Source organism: Penicillium paradoxum (assembly GCF_028828445.1).
Source record: "Penicillium paradoxum strain IBT 22861 chromosome Unknown utg000006l_segment0_segment0, whole genome shotgun sequence".
Classification (NCBI taxonomy): domain Eukaryota; kingdom Fungi; phylum Ascomycota; class Eurotiomycetes; order Eurotiales; family Aspergillaceae; genus Penicillium; species Penicillium paradoxum.
In genome coordinates, this window is record NW_026643184.1 from 2,319,413 (window position 1) to 2,335,285 (window position 15,873).

Genomic DNA, 15,873 nt, shown 5'->3' on the forward strand with positions numbered 1-15,873 from the left:
CTCCCGTCAACTTCGTCAATCATTGCCACCATGCCTAAAATTGATTTCCAAGGTTGACTTGGCCGAGGCGTTATCCCTGTGGTTTCTGAAACAGCCAGGTTCTAGTCGTGTGACAGAAAATCTTGAAACTAGGACTGAAGTCCTTGGCCAATTTTCCTCAGGGCTATACAGAAGAGACTATGGTCTCTATCCATCCTGCTTACCCGCTTATTAGCGGCCACATTTACTTTGTCATGTCCATATTTATTGTTGTTCTTTTTCCCCTTTGCTGTGATTTTTCTTCTCTTCTACCAATACCCCTTTTGACTTTCAAAATTTGTACTGTATCTACGTTTTCAATAATGAGTGTCGCCATTAGGGCTTTACGAATGCAACTTGCTGCTGTTCAATTTCCATGAAATACCGTCCATACAAGGAGAAGTCGGGCCATAATCAAGTCATTTCGTATCATAAAGTCCGAACCGCTAGCGGGGCCGTTGAAGCCAGTTACTCCGAGCAACAAATTGTATCCTTGCCATAGGAAATGATCATCAAGCCCACGTTTCAGGATTTCCGCCCCAACACCCGCTTCGGTTGCCGACTATTTCCCGCGCGAGCGCCGGGGCCCTCATCAATTTCCATGCGGGATCCTTCGCCATCATGGTCAAAGAACCCATCATCCTGATCAATATCATTCGCGTCCCTCTTACTGCCGCCAATCCCGGAGCCAAGCCGACCACCGCGTCGAGTATTCTTCTTCGCCCCCGCACTAGCCTTTTTGCTCAGAGCATCCGCGACAGCCTCATTGTGCGCCTGCTCGCGCGCAGCGTTCTTCGCGGCATTGCTCTTGATGCGCGCAATCTCTGCCTCCAGATCGGAGGCGACATCGCTGCAGCGCGACTCCCACTCGGTCAGGCTGGCGATCATATTGGGTAGGGACTGGGGCTGGACGTCGCGGAGGGGAGCTACGGCTGTCACGTTAACGGAGGGGGGTTGGATGCTGGTGAGAGGCGGGCTGTGATCAGGGAGGCGTAGATGGCTGTTGTCACGAGGGATTCGAGCTCGGCTTTTGTGGGGATGCTGAGGGCGGTCATCAGGGCGCTGTAGGTGAGGGGTTTGATTGTTGTTGAGAGGGTGAGGAGAGAGAGGAGGCGGAGTTTGAGGGTTTGTTCGGTGTTCAGCGTGGGGAGCCCGGGGGTTGCTGGTGCGGGGTGTTGGGTTAGCTTGGGTTATGGTATTTTGGGAGGTTGGTTCATCGGGGGGGACTGAGTTGAATGGCTTGGGATCGGAATGGTTTAGATGAGCTGGATATATCTTCTTACCTTCATATTCTTGCCATGTTCCCCATGCGAAGATCTCTAGTAGCTTTAGATAGCCCTTGAACTCGGTTGGTGTATCTGGTGACCGTAATGCTTGGACATTCGGTAGCTCCAGCAGTTCTGCGAAAACATAGGTTTGCGGACTTGAGGTAGCGTTTGTAATCAAGTTTGTGACAAAGCGAGGTGAGCTTGCACTGGTGGAGCGAGCCAGATGGATGAATGGTTGGAGAGCGTCTAAGGCTCGTGTGTGGGTTTGGTCCATTAGAACGTTTGTGGTTTTATGACAGCAGAGCTCAATGGTTTATGATTTCAAATGGAAGATCTTGCAAGAGAAAGAGATGTATCTTGGGCGAGAAGGTAGCTAAGTTCGAGATCGAAGCATCAAATGTCGTACACAGTCCAGGTGGAGATGCTTGTTTGCATTCGGTGCAAACATACCTTATCTGATTCATTTCGATTGTCCTACTGTTTTTTGTTCCACTTTTCTTTTCTTCCTCTTTTTTTTTTTTTTTTTTTTCCAGAGACAAAAGACAAGGACGGGGTCTACCAGAAGTCGCCTTGCGCAGATTGCATTTTCTACTTCGTATTATCCTCGGTAATGCACACCTTGCGCAAGGTACACCATCCCAGGGCCCCTCCCCACTGGGATGTATACCTAGATACCTTATGTAGCTTACAACGGATACCTCGAAAGACCCGTGGGCAGTTTAAGAGATCATTAAAGAAGGTACCGTACTATTATCTTCTAGAATATGTCTCTGGCCTACATAGGAGTCTCTTTGGTTCAAATCAAGGAGTCCTACTCGTGTAGATCCTCGACTTTGGAGGGAGAGAGGCTGCATAAGTGGCGAACTACAGGGTTCGGCTTATTATGCCTTCATTCCATTTTTCTCTACATTGTCGTATTTTGAAACAATTATATCCTAGCATATCCTTGAGGACCAGCAGCTAGCTGTATTATTCACAGGGTCCTAAACACAACATCATGCGCAATAATCGGATGCAGTGCAACCCGGTTCATCTCTGTAGGGTCTTGAAACCGCCGAAACCCCAGGGCCACCCATTGTCCTTAGTAATGCTTAGTCTGTTTCAACCCCCTCACCACCATTCAACCTTGAAAGACCAGGGATGACTTGCCGACGGAATCTCTGTCTTCGCTTGTAATTAAAAACCCGACCATCTAATCAGCTGGCCCCGCTTATATTGGATTGCAGCTTGATGCATTCCACGGCGTGGCGGGCCCACAGCACTCCCGAGGCCAGGCACCCTTGCGATTCCACTTCCCTTTTCCCTTAGCCCTTGATTTCGCCTTTAATTCGGTTTCTGGTTAAATCCGACTGACGTGGCCTTCTGGGAACGCTATTGCTTTTTAACTTCTGCAGTTCGCTTTATCTGCTCAACAAGGGAATGATCTGTCAGTTCTGACGATATCCGAGAGCATCCGTCCCTCATCACGTTATTACCCTCTGCCATCGCGTCGGAGGCAGCTCGTCGATCATAAAATCCCTCCATATGCTATAATACGCCGTTCCTCGCCGTGTTCGCCTGGCGCTTCACCGTCGAGATGTCCTCCACGAATTCACACCCCGGCGGGACCAGTCGTACCGCAATGGCCACCACGACAGTAAAGATTGATGGAATGACTTGCGGAGCATGCACGTCTGCAGTGGAAGGCGCGTTTCAAAAGGTAGACGGTGTGCATGATGTCTCCGTTAGTCTCATCATGGGCAGGGCCGCTGTACAACACGACCCGTCAGTGTTAGCGCCTGGAAAAATCGCAGAGATGATTGAAGACTGTGGCTTCGATGCGGCAGTACTATCCACCGAGGAGCTCCAAATTCCCAACACTATTTCTTCCGCAGCCCCGCGGCTCTCGGTGACCAATCTTGCGATCGAGGGTATGACATGTGGCGCATGCACATCTGCAGTGGAAAGCGGCTTGAATGATGTTACCGGTGTGAACTCCGTGGACGTATCACTACTTTCCGAGCGCGCAGTAGTGGAACATAATGCCGACATCATCACGCCGGAGCAGATTGCAGAAATCATTGAGGATAGAGGCTTCGGAGCGCGAGTGCTGGACACTTCCCTGGTGGGCTCCAAGGAGCCATCTCAATCGGTTGATTCAGAAGAGAAATCCGCATTCCTCGTCACCACCGTCGCAATCGAAGGCATGACATGCGGCGCTTGCACATCCAGCGTCCAAAATGCTTTGCGCAGTGTAGATGGAGTGATTCAGTTCAATATCAGTCTTCTAGCTGAGCGAGCGGTAGTTGTGCATGACTCGACAATACTCCCCGCCAGCAAAATTCCAGAACTGATCGAAGATACTGGGTTCGACGCGTCCATTGTGTCATCGGAAGCGCAGACGCAGGCGGCAATCTCAAGAAAGACACAGCAAATCAATCTGAGTCTGCATGGTCTGCGGGACGGGGCTTCTGCAACTGCACTAGAGGACAATCTATTGCAGCAACCAGGTGTCCATTCGGCATCGATCAAAATGGCTACCTCTCATATCGCTATTGCTTTCGATCCATCAGTAATTGGCATTCGGTCTGTTGTGGAAGTGATCGAGGCCGCGGGTTACAATGCATTGATCGTCGACTCAGATGATACCAATGCACAGCTACAATCACTGTCAAAAACGAGGGAAATACAAGGATGGAAACGAGCTTTTATCATTGCCGCCTCTTTTGCAGTCCCTGTCTTCTTCATCAGCATGATCCTCCCGATGTACTTGCCGGGACTTGACTTTGGAAAGTTCGAACTGATACCGGGGTTATATCTTGGAGATCTGATTTGTCTCCTCCTTACGATTCCGGTGCAGTTCGGTATCGGCAAACGATTTTACGCTACCAGCTTCAAGTCCATTAAGCACCGGTCCCCAACTATGGATGTTCTCGTGATGCTAGGCACATCCGCTGCCTTCTTTTACAGCTGCTTCACTATGACCATAGCACTTTGCAGCATGGATCATAGGCGCCCAAGCACCGTCTTTGACACTAGCACGATGCTCATTACGTTTATCACCCTCGGGCGTTGGTTAGAGAACCGAGCTAAAGGCCAAACATCAGCTGCCCTATCTCGACTTATGTGTCTGGCTCCATCTATGACGACTATTTACGAAGACCCTATTGCAGCAGAGAAACTAGCTGAGCGCTGGGTCGCGAAGCCTACATCTGACTCGCCTGGGCAACTTACGCTGGCCGAGGACATGACGGTAAATCACAAGTGTATTCCCACCGAGCTTATCCAAGTCGGCGATGTTGTTATCCTCCATCCTGGAGACAAAGTGTCTGCGGATGGTGTGGTCATTCGGGGCGAGAGCTATGTTGATGAGAGTATGATCAGCGGAGAGGCTCTGCCAATCCACAAGAAACAAGGCAGCCAAGTTGTTGCCGGCACTGTGAATGGTACAAACGCCATCGATTTCAAAGTTATTCGAGCTGGCAAAGATACCCAGTTAAGCCAAATTGTGAAGTTGGTACAGGACGCGCAGACCAGCCGTGCTCCGATTCAGCGTATGGCTGATATAGTTGCTGGTTACTTTGTCCCTACTATCATTACGCTCGGTTTGGTCACATTCTTTGGCTGGATGTTCCTCAGCCACGTACTGCCTCATCCACCTATGATCTTCGAAATGGAAGACAGCGGTGGCCGAGTCATGGTTTGCCTAAAGCTATGTATCTCAGTTATTGTCTTCGCATGCCCTTGCGCGCTAGGTTTGAGTACCCCAACCGCAGTTATGGTTGGTACCGGAGTTGGTGCGGAGCATGGCATCCTCGTCAAAGGAGGTGCCGTTCTTGAAGCTGCCACAAAAATCACTCATGTCGTCTTTGATAAAACGGGCACCTTGACAACAGGGCGAATGAACGTGGCTCACACCCGAATTGAACCTCACTGGACGCGTCAGCTCTGGTGGCTCCTTGTCGGACTTGCGGAGACCGGCAGTGAACACCCAATCGGAAAAGCGATTATCGCGGCCGCAATTACCGAATCGGGCCATGTTGGAGAAGACGGGTTACCTGGTATTATGGGCGACTTTGACAATTGCGTTGGTAAAGGTATATCCGCCGTCGTCGAACCCACATCTAGCGGCCAGCGCACCCGGTACCAGATTTTGGTTGGCAATGCCAGCTTTCTCCGGTCTAAGGACGTCCCTGTACCCGCCGATGCGGATCCCGATTCTGCAGTACTCTTTGAAGACCCAGAAGTCAACGTCCCGAAACGTGGCAGTACATCATCCGGCATTACTCGCATCCACGTCGCAATCGATAACAGCTATGCCGGAACTATCTCACTCCGAGACACAGTGAAAGACACAGCCCGAGCGACAGTAGCAGCCCTACATCGCATGGGTATCTCGACATCTATAGTAACTGGTGACACTCTCTCAGCAGCCACATCAATTGCCACAGCAGTCGGCATTCCAACCGCATCAATCCATGCCTCTATCTCGCCATCAGAGAAAAGCTCAATCATCTCCGACCTCCAAGCAGAAGGCGAGCGTGTCGCTATGGTCGGCGATGGCATCAACGACTCACCGGCGCTAGCAACAGCGTCCGTTGGAATAGCTCTCGCATCCGGCACAGACGTAGCTGTCGAGGCTGCTGACATTGTCCTCATGCGCCCAGATGATCTTCTTTCCGTGCCAGCTAGTCTGTGCCTCTCGCGCTCGGTTTTCACACGCATCAAGTTGAACTTGATGTGGGCCTGCATGTACAATCTCATCGGTCTGCCTTTCGCCATGGGACTTTTCCTTCCCTTCACTGGCTTCATGCTACCCCCCATGGCGGCCGGCGGCGCTATGGCACTTTCAAGTATCTCTGTCGTCGTTAGCAGTCTTCTGCTGAAGTTCTGGCGTCGCCCGTCTTGGATGGAGGTTAAGAACCTTGAGAAGGAGTTACGCTTGGGTGCGATCTCTGCGGCTGGTGCGTCGAGCCGCGGTCATTACCGTAGATCCAGCTGGTGGGTCCCTGCTATCATGCCTTCGAATAGCCCGCGCTCTCTGCATCGCCGTGTTGGCAATGCTGTCTCTTCACTTTGGTCCCTGGTTACGGGTAAAGGGCCCAAGCCGATTATTCGGGGAGATGAGGGTTATGTTCCGCTGCAGACAGTCGAGCCGCCTGTTTGATTTTTTTTTGTTCAATTCGTTATACAAATGGCTTGAACTCTCGTGAGTAGAAAAGAGGTTCTTTGGGTTTTTGTTGATCTGGCATATTCTAGGCTGGTTTTGGCGTTTCCTTTCGGTTTGTTTTACGATAGTGATACCTCGGTTAGGGACATTTATGCATTCTTTCTTTTATAGCAAGATCATCTCCATTCAAACAAACTATAGAGCCTGGAAGCCAAGGGCAAAACCCCAGGAATTACCTAGGTGGATATACTATATCTCTTTATAAGACCTGCCTAGGTACTTATCGGGACATTGGTGCTCATCGGGGTATATTTTGCATATTTGGCTGGACAAACACTCGAGAATCGGTTGTAGTCAGGTGCATATAAGACCATAATATGGTTGTCAAGTAGAATGCGATTAATGCGCTAGGCGGGGAACTGCCTGTGATCCTTCGTCTTGGACCTTTCTGCCTTAGGCATCAAATTCCGAGAGGTCTGAAGTGCAAACTAAGCAAACAGGTGGGCGGGATGACTCCGAGGCTTTTTGTGCCTTCTTTGATAACAAGATTGTCGCATTTCTTTGGTGTTATTTCTGGAGATAGTTTTCGGAGACCTTTATTGTCCGTCTATTATTCCATCCGGACCAACTTTGTGACCTGAGGGTTGTTGAGACATTCAAGGTAAAAAAAAAGCCCTACCGGTTTCCACGGACTCTTTGTGAAAACCAGCTCTTGCGACACTCGAGCTTGAGAGAGAATCTGTTCCTGACATCATTTGCAGCAATGGCCCCCAAGCAGAAAGGTGGGCAAAAGCCCAAGCAAAATGCGGCGGAGGAAGTGGAGGAGACCTTCCAGGCTGTGGTATGTCCGGCCCATTAGTAGACGATTGCGCACTGCTCTCGCTGAAATCCTCTTTACCTATGTGGTCTACATTTACTGACTTGCGTATCTGCTTAGGTGCTCGCGGATACCTTTGAGACGAGATTCGAACCCTTTACCCGCGACAAGCCTCGAGTATGTCCTTCTTTCAGCAAAGCGCCCACACCCCAAGATCTTGAAAATAACGAACCAATATCTACAGTGCCTTTTGCCGCTCGCAAATACTCCTTTGATCGAATACACTCTCGAGTTCCTGGCCAATGCGGGTGTGGAGGAGGTTTTCCTCTATGGAGGCGCACACTCGAACCAGTTGGAGAAATACATCAAGTAGGCTGTCCTAGGAAATTTCTCTGCTACGCATGGCAGGGCTGACACGAAGACCTAGTGCATCGAAATGGAGGGCCTTATCTTCTCCCTTCAAGCAACTGACCTTCCTCAAATCGACCTCCACCTCTGTCGGTGACGTTATGCGCGACTTGGACGGCAAACATCTGATTACTGGAGACTTCATTGTCGTGAGCGGCGATGTGATTAGCAACCTGCCCATCGAGGGTGCGTTGGCCCAGCACCGAGCCCGCCGAGAAACCGATAAGAACGCTATCATGACCATGGTGCTACGGGAAGCTGGCCTACAACACAGGACCAAGTCCTCCTCGATTTCACCGGTCTTCGTCATTGACCCTACCAAGGACCGCTGTCTCCACTACGAGGAAATCGATCGCCATGCAGATGAAGACCAGCTGTCTCGTCTGAATATTGACGCCGAAATCATTCTCAAGCACCCCGAGCTGGATATCCGCCAAGACCTGATCGACTGCAGCATCGATATTTGCACCCCGGATGTGCTGAGCTTGTGGTCTGATAGTTTCGATTACCAATCCCCCCGGAAGCACTACTTGTATGGTGTCTTGAAAGATTACGAGCTCAACGGCAAGACTCTGCACACATACATCATTAAGGACCACTACGCCGCGCGCGTGCGCAACCTGAAGGCTTATGACGCTATCAGCAAAGATATTCTTTCGCGCTGGACTTATCCCTTATGCCCTGATACGAACCTCCTTCCTGGTCACACGTACACTCTTCGCAAGGGTAGCATGTACCAAGAAACCGGGGTGACCCTAGCACGCTCTTGCGTGATCGGGCGCCGCACAGTCATTGGAAAGGGAACGAGCATTGGAGACCGCGCAGAAGTTCACAACTCCGTTCTTGGCCGGAATTGCAAGATCGGCCGCAACGTCAAATTGGACGGTGCATATATTTGGGATGATGTCGTGATTGGGGACGGCACAGACGTCCGTGGAGCGATCATCGCTGATGGCGTCGTTCTTGGCAAGGACTGTACCGTCGCACCGGGAGCTCTCCTGTCTTACGGTGTTAAAATCGCAGATGGAATTTCCGTGGAGAGCGGGACGCGCATCACAAAAACCCGAAACGATGGAAGCGTTGGCAAGAACGATCCGGCGGTTGTTGGTGAAGGAGGCGAAGGTTATGAGTTTATTCACGGTGAGGAAGAAGATGATGAGGACGATGATGTGAGCGTTGCCTCATCAGGTCTTGGTAAGTTGTCCCCTCGTTTGTCTTTTTGAAATCGGACTGCTAACTCCAGGTCATCTCTAGTTTACCGCATGCCTCACCTCTCACTGTCTTCCGCTTCCATCTCCACATTGTCATCTGAGGTCTCGAATACCTCTTGGGCACGATCTGAGCGCAGTAGTTTCTCTGCAGACGAGGAGGCTGATAACTTCCATCACGACGCATCTGTCAGCTTGTTTGACAGTCTACGTGAAGGTGTAGCAGCAGATGTGGTCCAGTTGGAGTTGGTCACTTTGCGTATGAGCGCCAATGCCTCGGATAACCAGGTCCGTCGCGCCATCGTATCATCCTTTATGAAGCACATCCAGCAACTCATGGAGGCCGGCAAGGGTGCCGGCCTGGCAGTCAACGAGGTGTTCACGGCATACAAGGAAGTCGTTGAACGCACTCTGTTCGATCGCAACAAGGAGCAGAAGAACGACCAAGTTGACTTCCTGGTCCTACTTCAGCAGGATCTCATTAACCGTAACAAGGGTGACACTGTTCTCCTCTTTACTGCCAAATCTTTGTACGAGCTTGATCTCATCGAAGAAGAGGCCTATGACCAGTGGTGGAATGATGAGCGCTCCAGTAAGACTGAGGAGATGAGGGCTGTCCGCAGCCAGTCCCAGCAATTTGTTGATTGGCTGGCTGAGGCTGAGGAGGAGAGTAGCGAGGAGGAATCCGAGGAGGAGAGTGATGATGAGTAGATACCACCTGTTTTCAAACAAAATCAAATATATTTTTCTTTTTACCCTCTAAGTCTACTGGTCTAAATGGTGTGCCTCAAATGCATTCGGGTTATGCTAGAGGTATACTCCGTGTGGCTTGAAGTATAGTTTGGATAATATATACAGCCCCTTAACTGGCCCCTCATAGGCTCGCCATCATACTTTTTCGTGAAACAGTAAAACAAGTATATATATGGGTGCCTATTTATGTATATCTCTTCAAATATCTTGTCTCATTTATTCGTCCCCTAATGAGATAGCCCGAACGCAGTGACCTGGTAGTTAAAAGGCCACACTTAATACAGATATACTACGGAGTCTTTCTTGGACTCCATTAGAGGCACCATTTTCTTGGCATATCAGGTTACCACGGGTAGATACATACCTAAAGATGTGAATATGTACTCGGTCTTCTTGCGTAGGACCTATAATTCACAGCGGGAGCCTAGCCCAAGACAAACAAGGCTAGAGCAGCAAATGGGCCCATGATGTATAGGCCAGCAATGATTCAGATGTGAGTCAACGGGCTGAAAGAGGCTGAGATACTCCAGCTAGTCGACTTCAAACCTTCGCTTGGAGATATTACCAGGGGATTTAAACCGGATAGAACCGCAGTAACTAATATCGATGCCGAAAATCGTAGCATCTCGGGTTCGAACCTCGACCGCTTCGGGCTTCTTCGCCCCCCGAAGGCCCAACAAACCCCCCCGGAGCTCCATCTCACCCTTCCCCACTCTCCCCTCCAACCAGTATCCGCGCCCATCACAGGTTTTGCCTAGTGAGGTGTGGCGTTCGATACGTATCATCATCATTTCTCTTCCTCAGCCGGCGTCTTTGCCGCCCCCTCGCTCACCACGACTCCCAAAACACGAAAGAGAAAGGCGGCCGAGGCGGCGATTACGGACAAGGACGAGCCACTGCCAAAAGCCGCCCACGGCTCCCGGAACGCCACTTCGACATTCTCCGATCGACGCTCAGCAAAAAGCGAGTCCATAACCACCGAGACGACGGATCGAGCAAGTCCGGGGTTCGAGGTGCAGAAGAAAGGGATCTCCGCGACACCCGCCTCCACGACCGCCAGCATGGACTCCGACGATGAGTTCATGAGTGACGTCTCCAGTCAAGGGGATTTCTTAGGCACCCAGGGATCCGATGACGATAGCTTAGGGGAAGGTACGTATCGTCTGATCTTCGTTCAGTTGCCCTTGAATTGTATCGGCGACTAACAAGGTGTGCCTTGGGTGGAAGCAGATTACGACGATCTCGACACCGGATTCTCGGACGATAAAGATCTCATCAAGCATAAAAAGAAGCCATATGAAGTCGAGTTCAAGGTTCTTGAACCTTCCGATATTGATCATGAGCAGCTCGGCCAAGTTAACGAGGTTTGCGCCATCCTTGGACTGCCGCCAGAGTCGGCGGCCATCCTATTGCGGTTCGGACGGTGGAACAAAGAAAAGTTGATCGAGTCCTATATGGAGTATCCGGAGAAGACTTTGGAGCAGGCAGGTCTTGGGTCGACCTCAGAGTGGAACCCAAAGACGCAGGTCATCCCGGGCTTCACATGTGACATCTGCTGTGAGGATGGCGATGACCTTGAGACATACGCCATGCGCTGTGAGCACCGGTTTTGTGTCGACTGTTATCGGCAATACCTAGGACAGAAGATTAAGGATGAAGGGGAAGCTGCGCGGATTCAGTGTCCAGGCGATGGTTGTCATCGCATTGTGGACTCAAAGTCGCTGGACTTGCTCGTAGCAAAGGAGCTGCAAGGAAGGTGAGTCCTTTGTTCTCTGGGGGTAGTTGCTTTGGGGGGCTTCATTCTGAAAGGACTGGCTGACCGCGTACCTCATACTAGATACCGCGAACTTCTCACTCGAACGTACGTTGACGACAAGGAAAACTTGAAATGGTGTCCAGCTCCAAACTGTCAGTACGCCATTGACTGTTGGGTCAGGAGTCGTGATCTCCGCCGTATAGTCCCAACGGTTCAATGTCTCTGCAAGCATGAGTTCTGTTTCGGCTGTTCTCTCAATGACCATCAGCCCGCACCTTGCAAACTGGTCAAGATGTGGCTTCAAAAATGCGAAGATGACTCCGAGACTGCCAACTGGATCTCTGCAAACACGAAAGAGTGTGCTAAGTGTAACTCCACTATCGAGAAGAATGGCGGTTGTAACCACATGACTTGTCGCAAGTGCAAGTACGAATTTTGCTGGATGTGTATGGGCCTCTGGTCTGAGCATGGCACCAGCTGGTATAACTGCAACCGATATGAAGAAAAGTCCGGCGCAGACGCGCGCAGTGCTCAAGCTAAATCGCGTTCGTCCCTGGAGCGTTATCTGCATTATTATAATCGGTATGCGAATCACGAGCAGTCTGCTAAGCTCGACAAAGATTTGTACCTGAAGACGGAGAAAAAGATGACTAGTCTTCAGTCTCAATCTGGTCTGTCTTGGATTGAGGTTCAGTTCCTTGACACCGCGTCACAGGCGCTGCAGCAATGTCGCCAAACTCTGAAGTGGACTTATGCGTTTGCGTTCTACCTTGCTCGCAACAATCTGACTGAAATATTTGAGGATAATCAGAAGGATCTGGAGATGGCCGTTGAAAGTCTCAGCGAGATGTTCGAGAAGCCGGTTTCTGATCTAGCAGGCCTTAAGCTTGATATCCTCAATAAGACCACTTATTGCACGCAGCGCAGGGTGACTTTGTTGAATGACACTGCGGAGAATTTGAAGAATGGTTAGTGGAGACCTCTGTAGTTTCACTGTCACTGGCTAACATGTGCTTTCCAGGTGCCTGGTCATTTAACGTTGAGTGGTAAATCACAACTCACCATAACCATCCGCTCGCAGATTGCGGAGATATTGACGACATGAACGATAAATACTTCTTTACAAGAAATTTCAGCATACTTTTTCTTTTTTTCTCTCCTTTCCTTTGCCTCCGCTGTCTTTCGGGCCTTGGTGGAATCGTTGCCCGTGTACTTGTTACTCGGTAGCAACGCTTCCAAGCATTCATCTCCAGGTTTGAAATGGGCTATGTTCCTCCATCCACTTTCCCACGAGCGAAAGCATCTGCATGTATCCTCATTCTACGAGGGCTTTCTTTTTCTTTTGTGTGTTTGCATGTTATTTAAATTAATCAAGATGGCTTATTCTTACTGGTTCAAGGCCAGGCGCACTGGTGTTTGCTAATTGGTTTCAAGCTAAACTGACATATACTGCAATCTAGTCCTCGAATATTAACTTGGATCCAAAGAGCAGTAACTAGGACTATTCGGGCACAGTCTACAAGTAAGGCGGGGCCATAGAGTTCCGTATGGAGTCCGTAGATCGGACGTCCACGGCCTATAGCCCGCACCTCGGTTTGCTCCGATTGAGAGTCGCGTGTTTTGCTTCGCCTCAAATGCCAAGTTCGGTGGCACGAAGGCCCAAGTTAATACTCTGCCGCAAGTACTCCGTATATAGAGTTTGAATCAGAGAGACCTGTCTGTATACATGTATACGGACACATTACGATTAGCAAGATCAATTGTCCCACTTGAAGAACAAAAAAAAGTCCTTCTCGAACGGCAAAGAAGAATCCGAAGGGGAGATACTCCACTCCATAGTGTCCTGAGTTAGGCGAAATGTGGTCAAGGGCGAACAGATGGCTTGTCAAGGGGGTCGTCTTATCTGATTGATAAAAATTGCACTTGTACCCTTTATGTACCGGGACCGTGGTTGGGACACTGTGAAGGTACCGGTATGGTACTTTACATAAAAAGTTAAGGTGTTGGGGCCCGCAAACTCCGCTCATCGGATGCCTCGGAGCCAAATTACGGATTTTTTTGTATTGATACCACGCCCTCTCGACGAATAATACAGTTGGACTGGCTTGTACGGGTGTAAAGGCATTGTACCTGTACCTTTTAGTTGAAGACTGCTCAGGTCCGAGGTCTCGCCGCGTTTTCGGCATAAGCGGTTTCTACGTCGAGTTACTAAAGGGATACGTGTTGAACGCAAGGCCAATAAGCCAAGGAGAATCACTAGAGAGTCAGTACTCCGTAGTAGAAGCAGATCTAGTTCAATAGGCAGAACTAATACACAATCGAAAAGAAAAGCAGATGTATAGCAGGCTATGGTTGAAGTTAGCATATAAGCCCAGGTCGGCTTTGAATTATTTCCCGCTAGCGCCGTTTCCTGGTTTTTGTGTCCAGAAGCCAAGTTCCCATTCTTTCCTTCTTTGACTATTCCAAAGTCAAGGTGGAAAAAAGAAAACAAAGAGGAGATCTTCCTTTGATTCTTTGCTTCTTGTTCCCATTCGGTGTTTGGTTCTGTTCCTCATAGGCATTGTGTCTGTTTTGCTCGGAACCTCCGCGGACAAACCTAATCCCCGTTTATCTCATCTCCGTTCACTTTTCCATTCCAACACCTCGGTTTCTGTCCAGCATCGCCGCGTTTTCGCTCTGCACGATCTCTTCAATTGAAAAAGCTGCGCCTTGAGCTAGCGAAAGCTCCATGGCTGCCTCCGATCAAGGGTCCGGGGACGAATTCGAGTAGGTTGCTCCTATGGATTTTTTTCCCTAAGCAATCTGGTGGGCATCGGGAACACTGGGAGAAACGCAGGGACAGCATCATATGTTGTGTCTGAGATATGATGTGCTTCAGCTGTTGCTTGATTGTCCCCGATGAACATCCTGGTTTCTTAGTCCCCTTGCTATCGCTCACTAGGATCCCATTATGTGGCCAAAGCTAATTTGATGCGCGTTGGTTTAGCTATGAAGCTCTCCCTCCCAACTATGGCCTTGGCCGAAACATGTTAGCCGGTGCCTTTGCAGGTGTAGCGGTATGTCGATGCGATCGTTAAGGGGGATTTGTGAGGATTTGGCTGATTGGAATGAAGGAACACTCTGTGATGTACCCCGTTGATTTGCTCAAGGTATGCACGATTCCTAGATGAAGCGATTGGATTAACGAAAGATTGAACACTAACAATTTGGGCACTTTTAGACTCGCATGCAAATCTTGACCCCTTCTGCCGGCGGACTTTACACGGGATTGACCAACGCGGTTTCCACAATCTACCGAGTTGAAGGCTGGCGGACACTATGGAAGGGTGTCTCAAGTGTCATTGTTGGCGCTGGTGCGTATCAATCGGCATGCCCTAATTTGGAGACGCAACGCTGACAACTGACGGCAGGTCCGGCACACGCGGTTTACTTCGGCACATACGAGATCGTGAAGGAAATGGCTGGTGGCAATGTCGATGACGGACACCATCCCTTTGCGGCTGGTAAGATTCCTAGAGAGCTGTTGAGCTTAAGTTTTGTTTTCGCGCACGTAACTGACGGGATTTGGTACAGCTTTGAGTGGAGCATCCGCTACTATTGCCAGCGATGCGCTGATGAACCCATTCGATGGTAAGTGATTGCGGGCGATGGATTAGGACGAGCTAACCTGTCTATTAGTTATGAAGCAACGCATGCAGGTTCACGGCTCCGTTCACAAAAGCCTGGCGCAATGTGCCAAGACCCTCTACCGTACTGAAGGTCTCCAGGCCTTCTACGTCTCCTACCCCACCACACTTTGCATGACCGTGCCTTTCACGGCCACTCAGTTCGTTGCCTACGAGTCGATCTCGAAGATAATGAACCCTAAGAACGAGTACGACCCGTTCACTCACTGTATCGCGGGTGGTTTGGCCGGTGCCTTCGCAGCTGGTATCACCACTCCTCTTGATGTCGTAAAGACACTCCTTCAGACCCGTGGTCTGGCAGAGAGCGAGGAGGTGCGTTCTGCAAAGGGTCTGTTCAACGCCGCTGCCATCATCAAGCGCAAGTTTGGCTGGTCTGGTTTCCTGCGTGGCATGCGCCCTCGCATTATCTCCACCATGCCTAGCACCGCAATTTGCTGGTACGTCCCTTTCTAAGATCGAGCTTCATTATTTGAATGATTACTGACTTTTGTTCTAGGACATCTTATGAAATGGCCAAGGCATACTTCAAGAAGCACCTCGACTAAACGAATACCTGACTTGATCCTCTCGCATGACCCTTTGCCATGGGTCCAATCCATCGGGCCTTCCTTGTTCTACTTGTTCGATTTACCACATCCCTGTGGGCACCATTTAATCTTTCTTTGATCTCTCGAGGCGACATGGCTTTGTTCTTTTTACAATCTGTTATGGATTTGCGAGTTTAGGCGGAGCCTAATGACCCTCATTGCGGTGCATCTCGGGTCAGAATAGCTTGAGTTCGACGATTTCCTTGCATGTTTGAAGGCTTGT

The 15,873-nt window shown here is 50.0% G+C and overlaps 4 protein-coding genes across 4 annotated transcripts; 3 read left to right on the plus strand and 1 right to left on the minus strand.

The window, feature by feature from the left end:
* Positions 1-543: 543 nt before the first annotated feature.
* On the minus strand, positions 544-1,560 carry N7457_007285 (uncharacterized protein; the record flags this gene model as incomplete). Its single annotated transcript, XM_057178328.1, has 1 exon — positions 544-1,560. The coding sequence occupies one exon, from the start codon at positions 1,558-1,560 to the stop codon at positions 544-546; it is 1,017 nt and encodes a 338-aa protein (XP_057030072.1).
* Positions 1,561-2,862: 1,302 nt separating this feature from the next.
* Positions 2,863-6,432, plus strand: ctpA (Cu(2+)-transporting P-type ATPase CCC2; the record flags this gene model as incomplete). Its single annotated transcript, XM_057178329.1, has 1 exon — positions 2,863-6,432. The coding sequence occupies one exon, from the start codon at positions 2,863-2,865 to the stop codon at positions 6,430-6,432; it is 3,570 nt and encodes a 1,189-aa protein (XP_057030073.1).
* A 766-nt stretch (positions 6,433-7,198) lies between these two features.
* On the plus strand, positions 7,199-12,482 carry N7457_007287 (uncharacterized protein; the record flags this gene model as incomplete). The annotated part of the gene is given in 10 exon segments (XM_057178330.1): positions 7,199-7,276; positions 7,373-7,429; positions 7,497-7,621; positions 7,680-8,448; positions 8,461-8,854; positions 8,915-9,565; positions 10,426-10,773; positions 10,831-11,377; positions 11,459-12,305; positions 12,399-12,482. The coding sequence occupies 10 exon segments, from the start codon at positions 7,199-7,201 to the stop codon at positions 12,480-12,482; spliced, it is 3,900 nt and encodes a 1,299-aa protein (XP_057030074.1).
* Positions 12,483-14,364: 1,882 nt separating this feature from the next.
* On the plus strand, positions 14,365-15,608 carry mrsA (putative mitochondrial carrier protein; the record flags this gene model as incomplete). The annotated part of the gene is made up of 7 exons (XM_057178331.1): positions 14,365-14,433; positions 14,491-14,526; positions 14,598-14,730; positions 14,788-14,880; positions 14,951-15,007; positions 15,056-15,500; positions 15,560-15,608. Coding segments are annotated over 7 exons (882 nt in total), but the record flags the coding sequence as incomplete, so codon positions are not given.
* Positions 15,609-15,873: the final 265 nt, after the last annotated feature.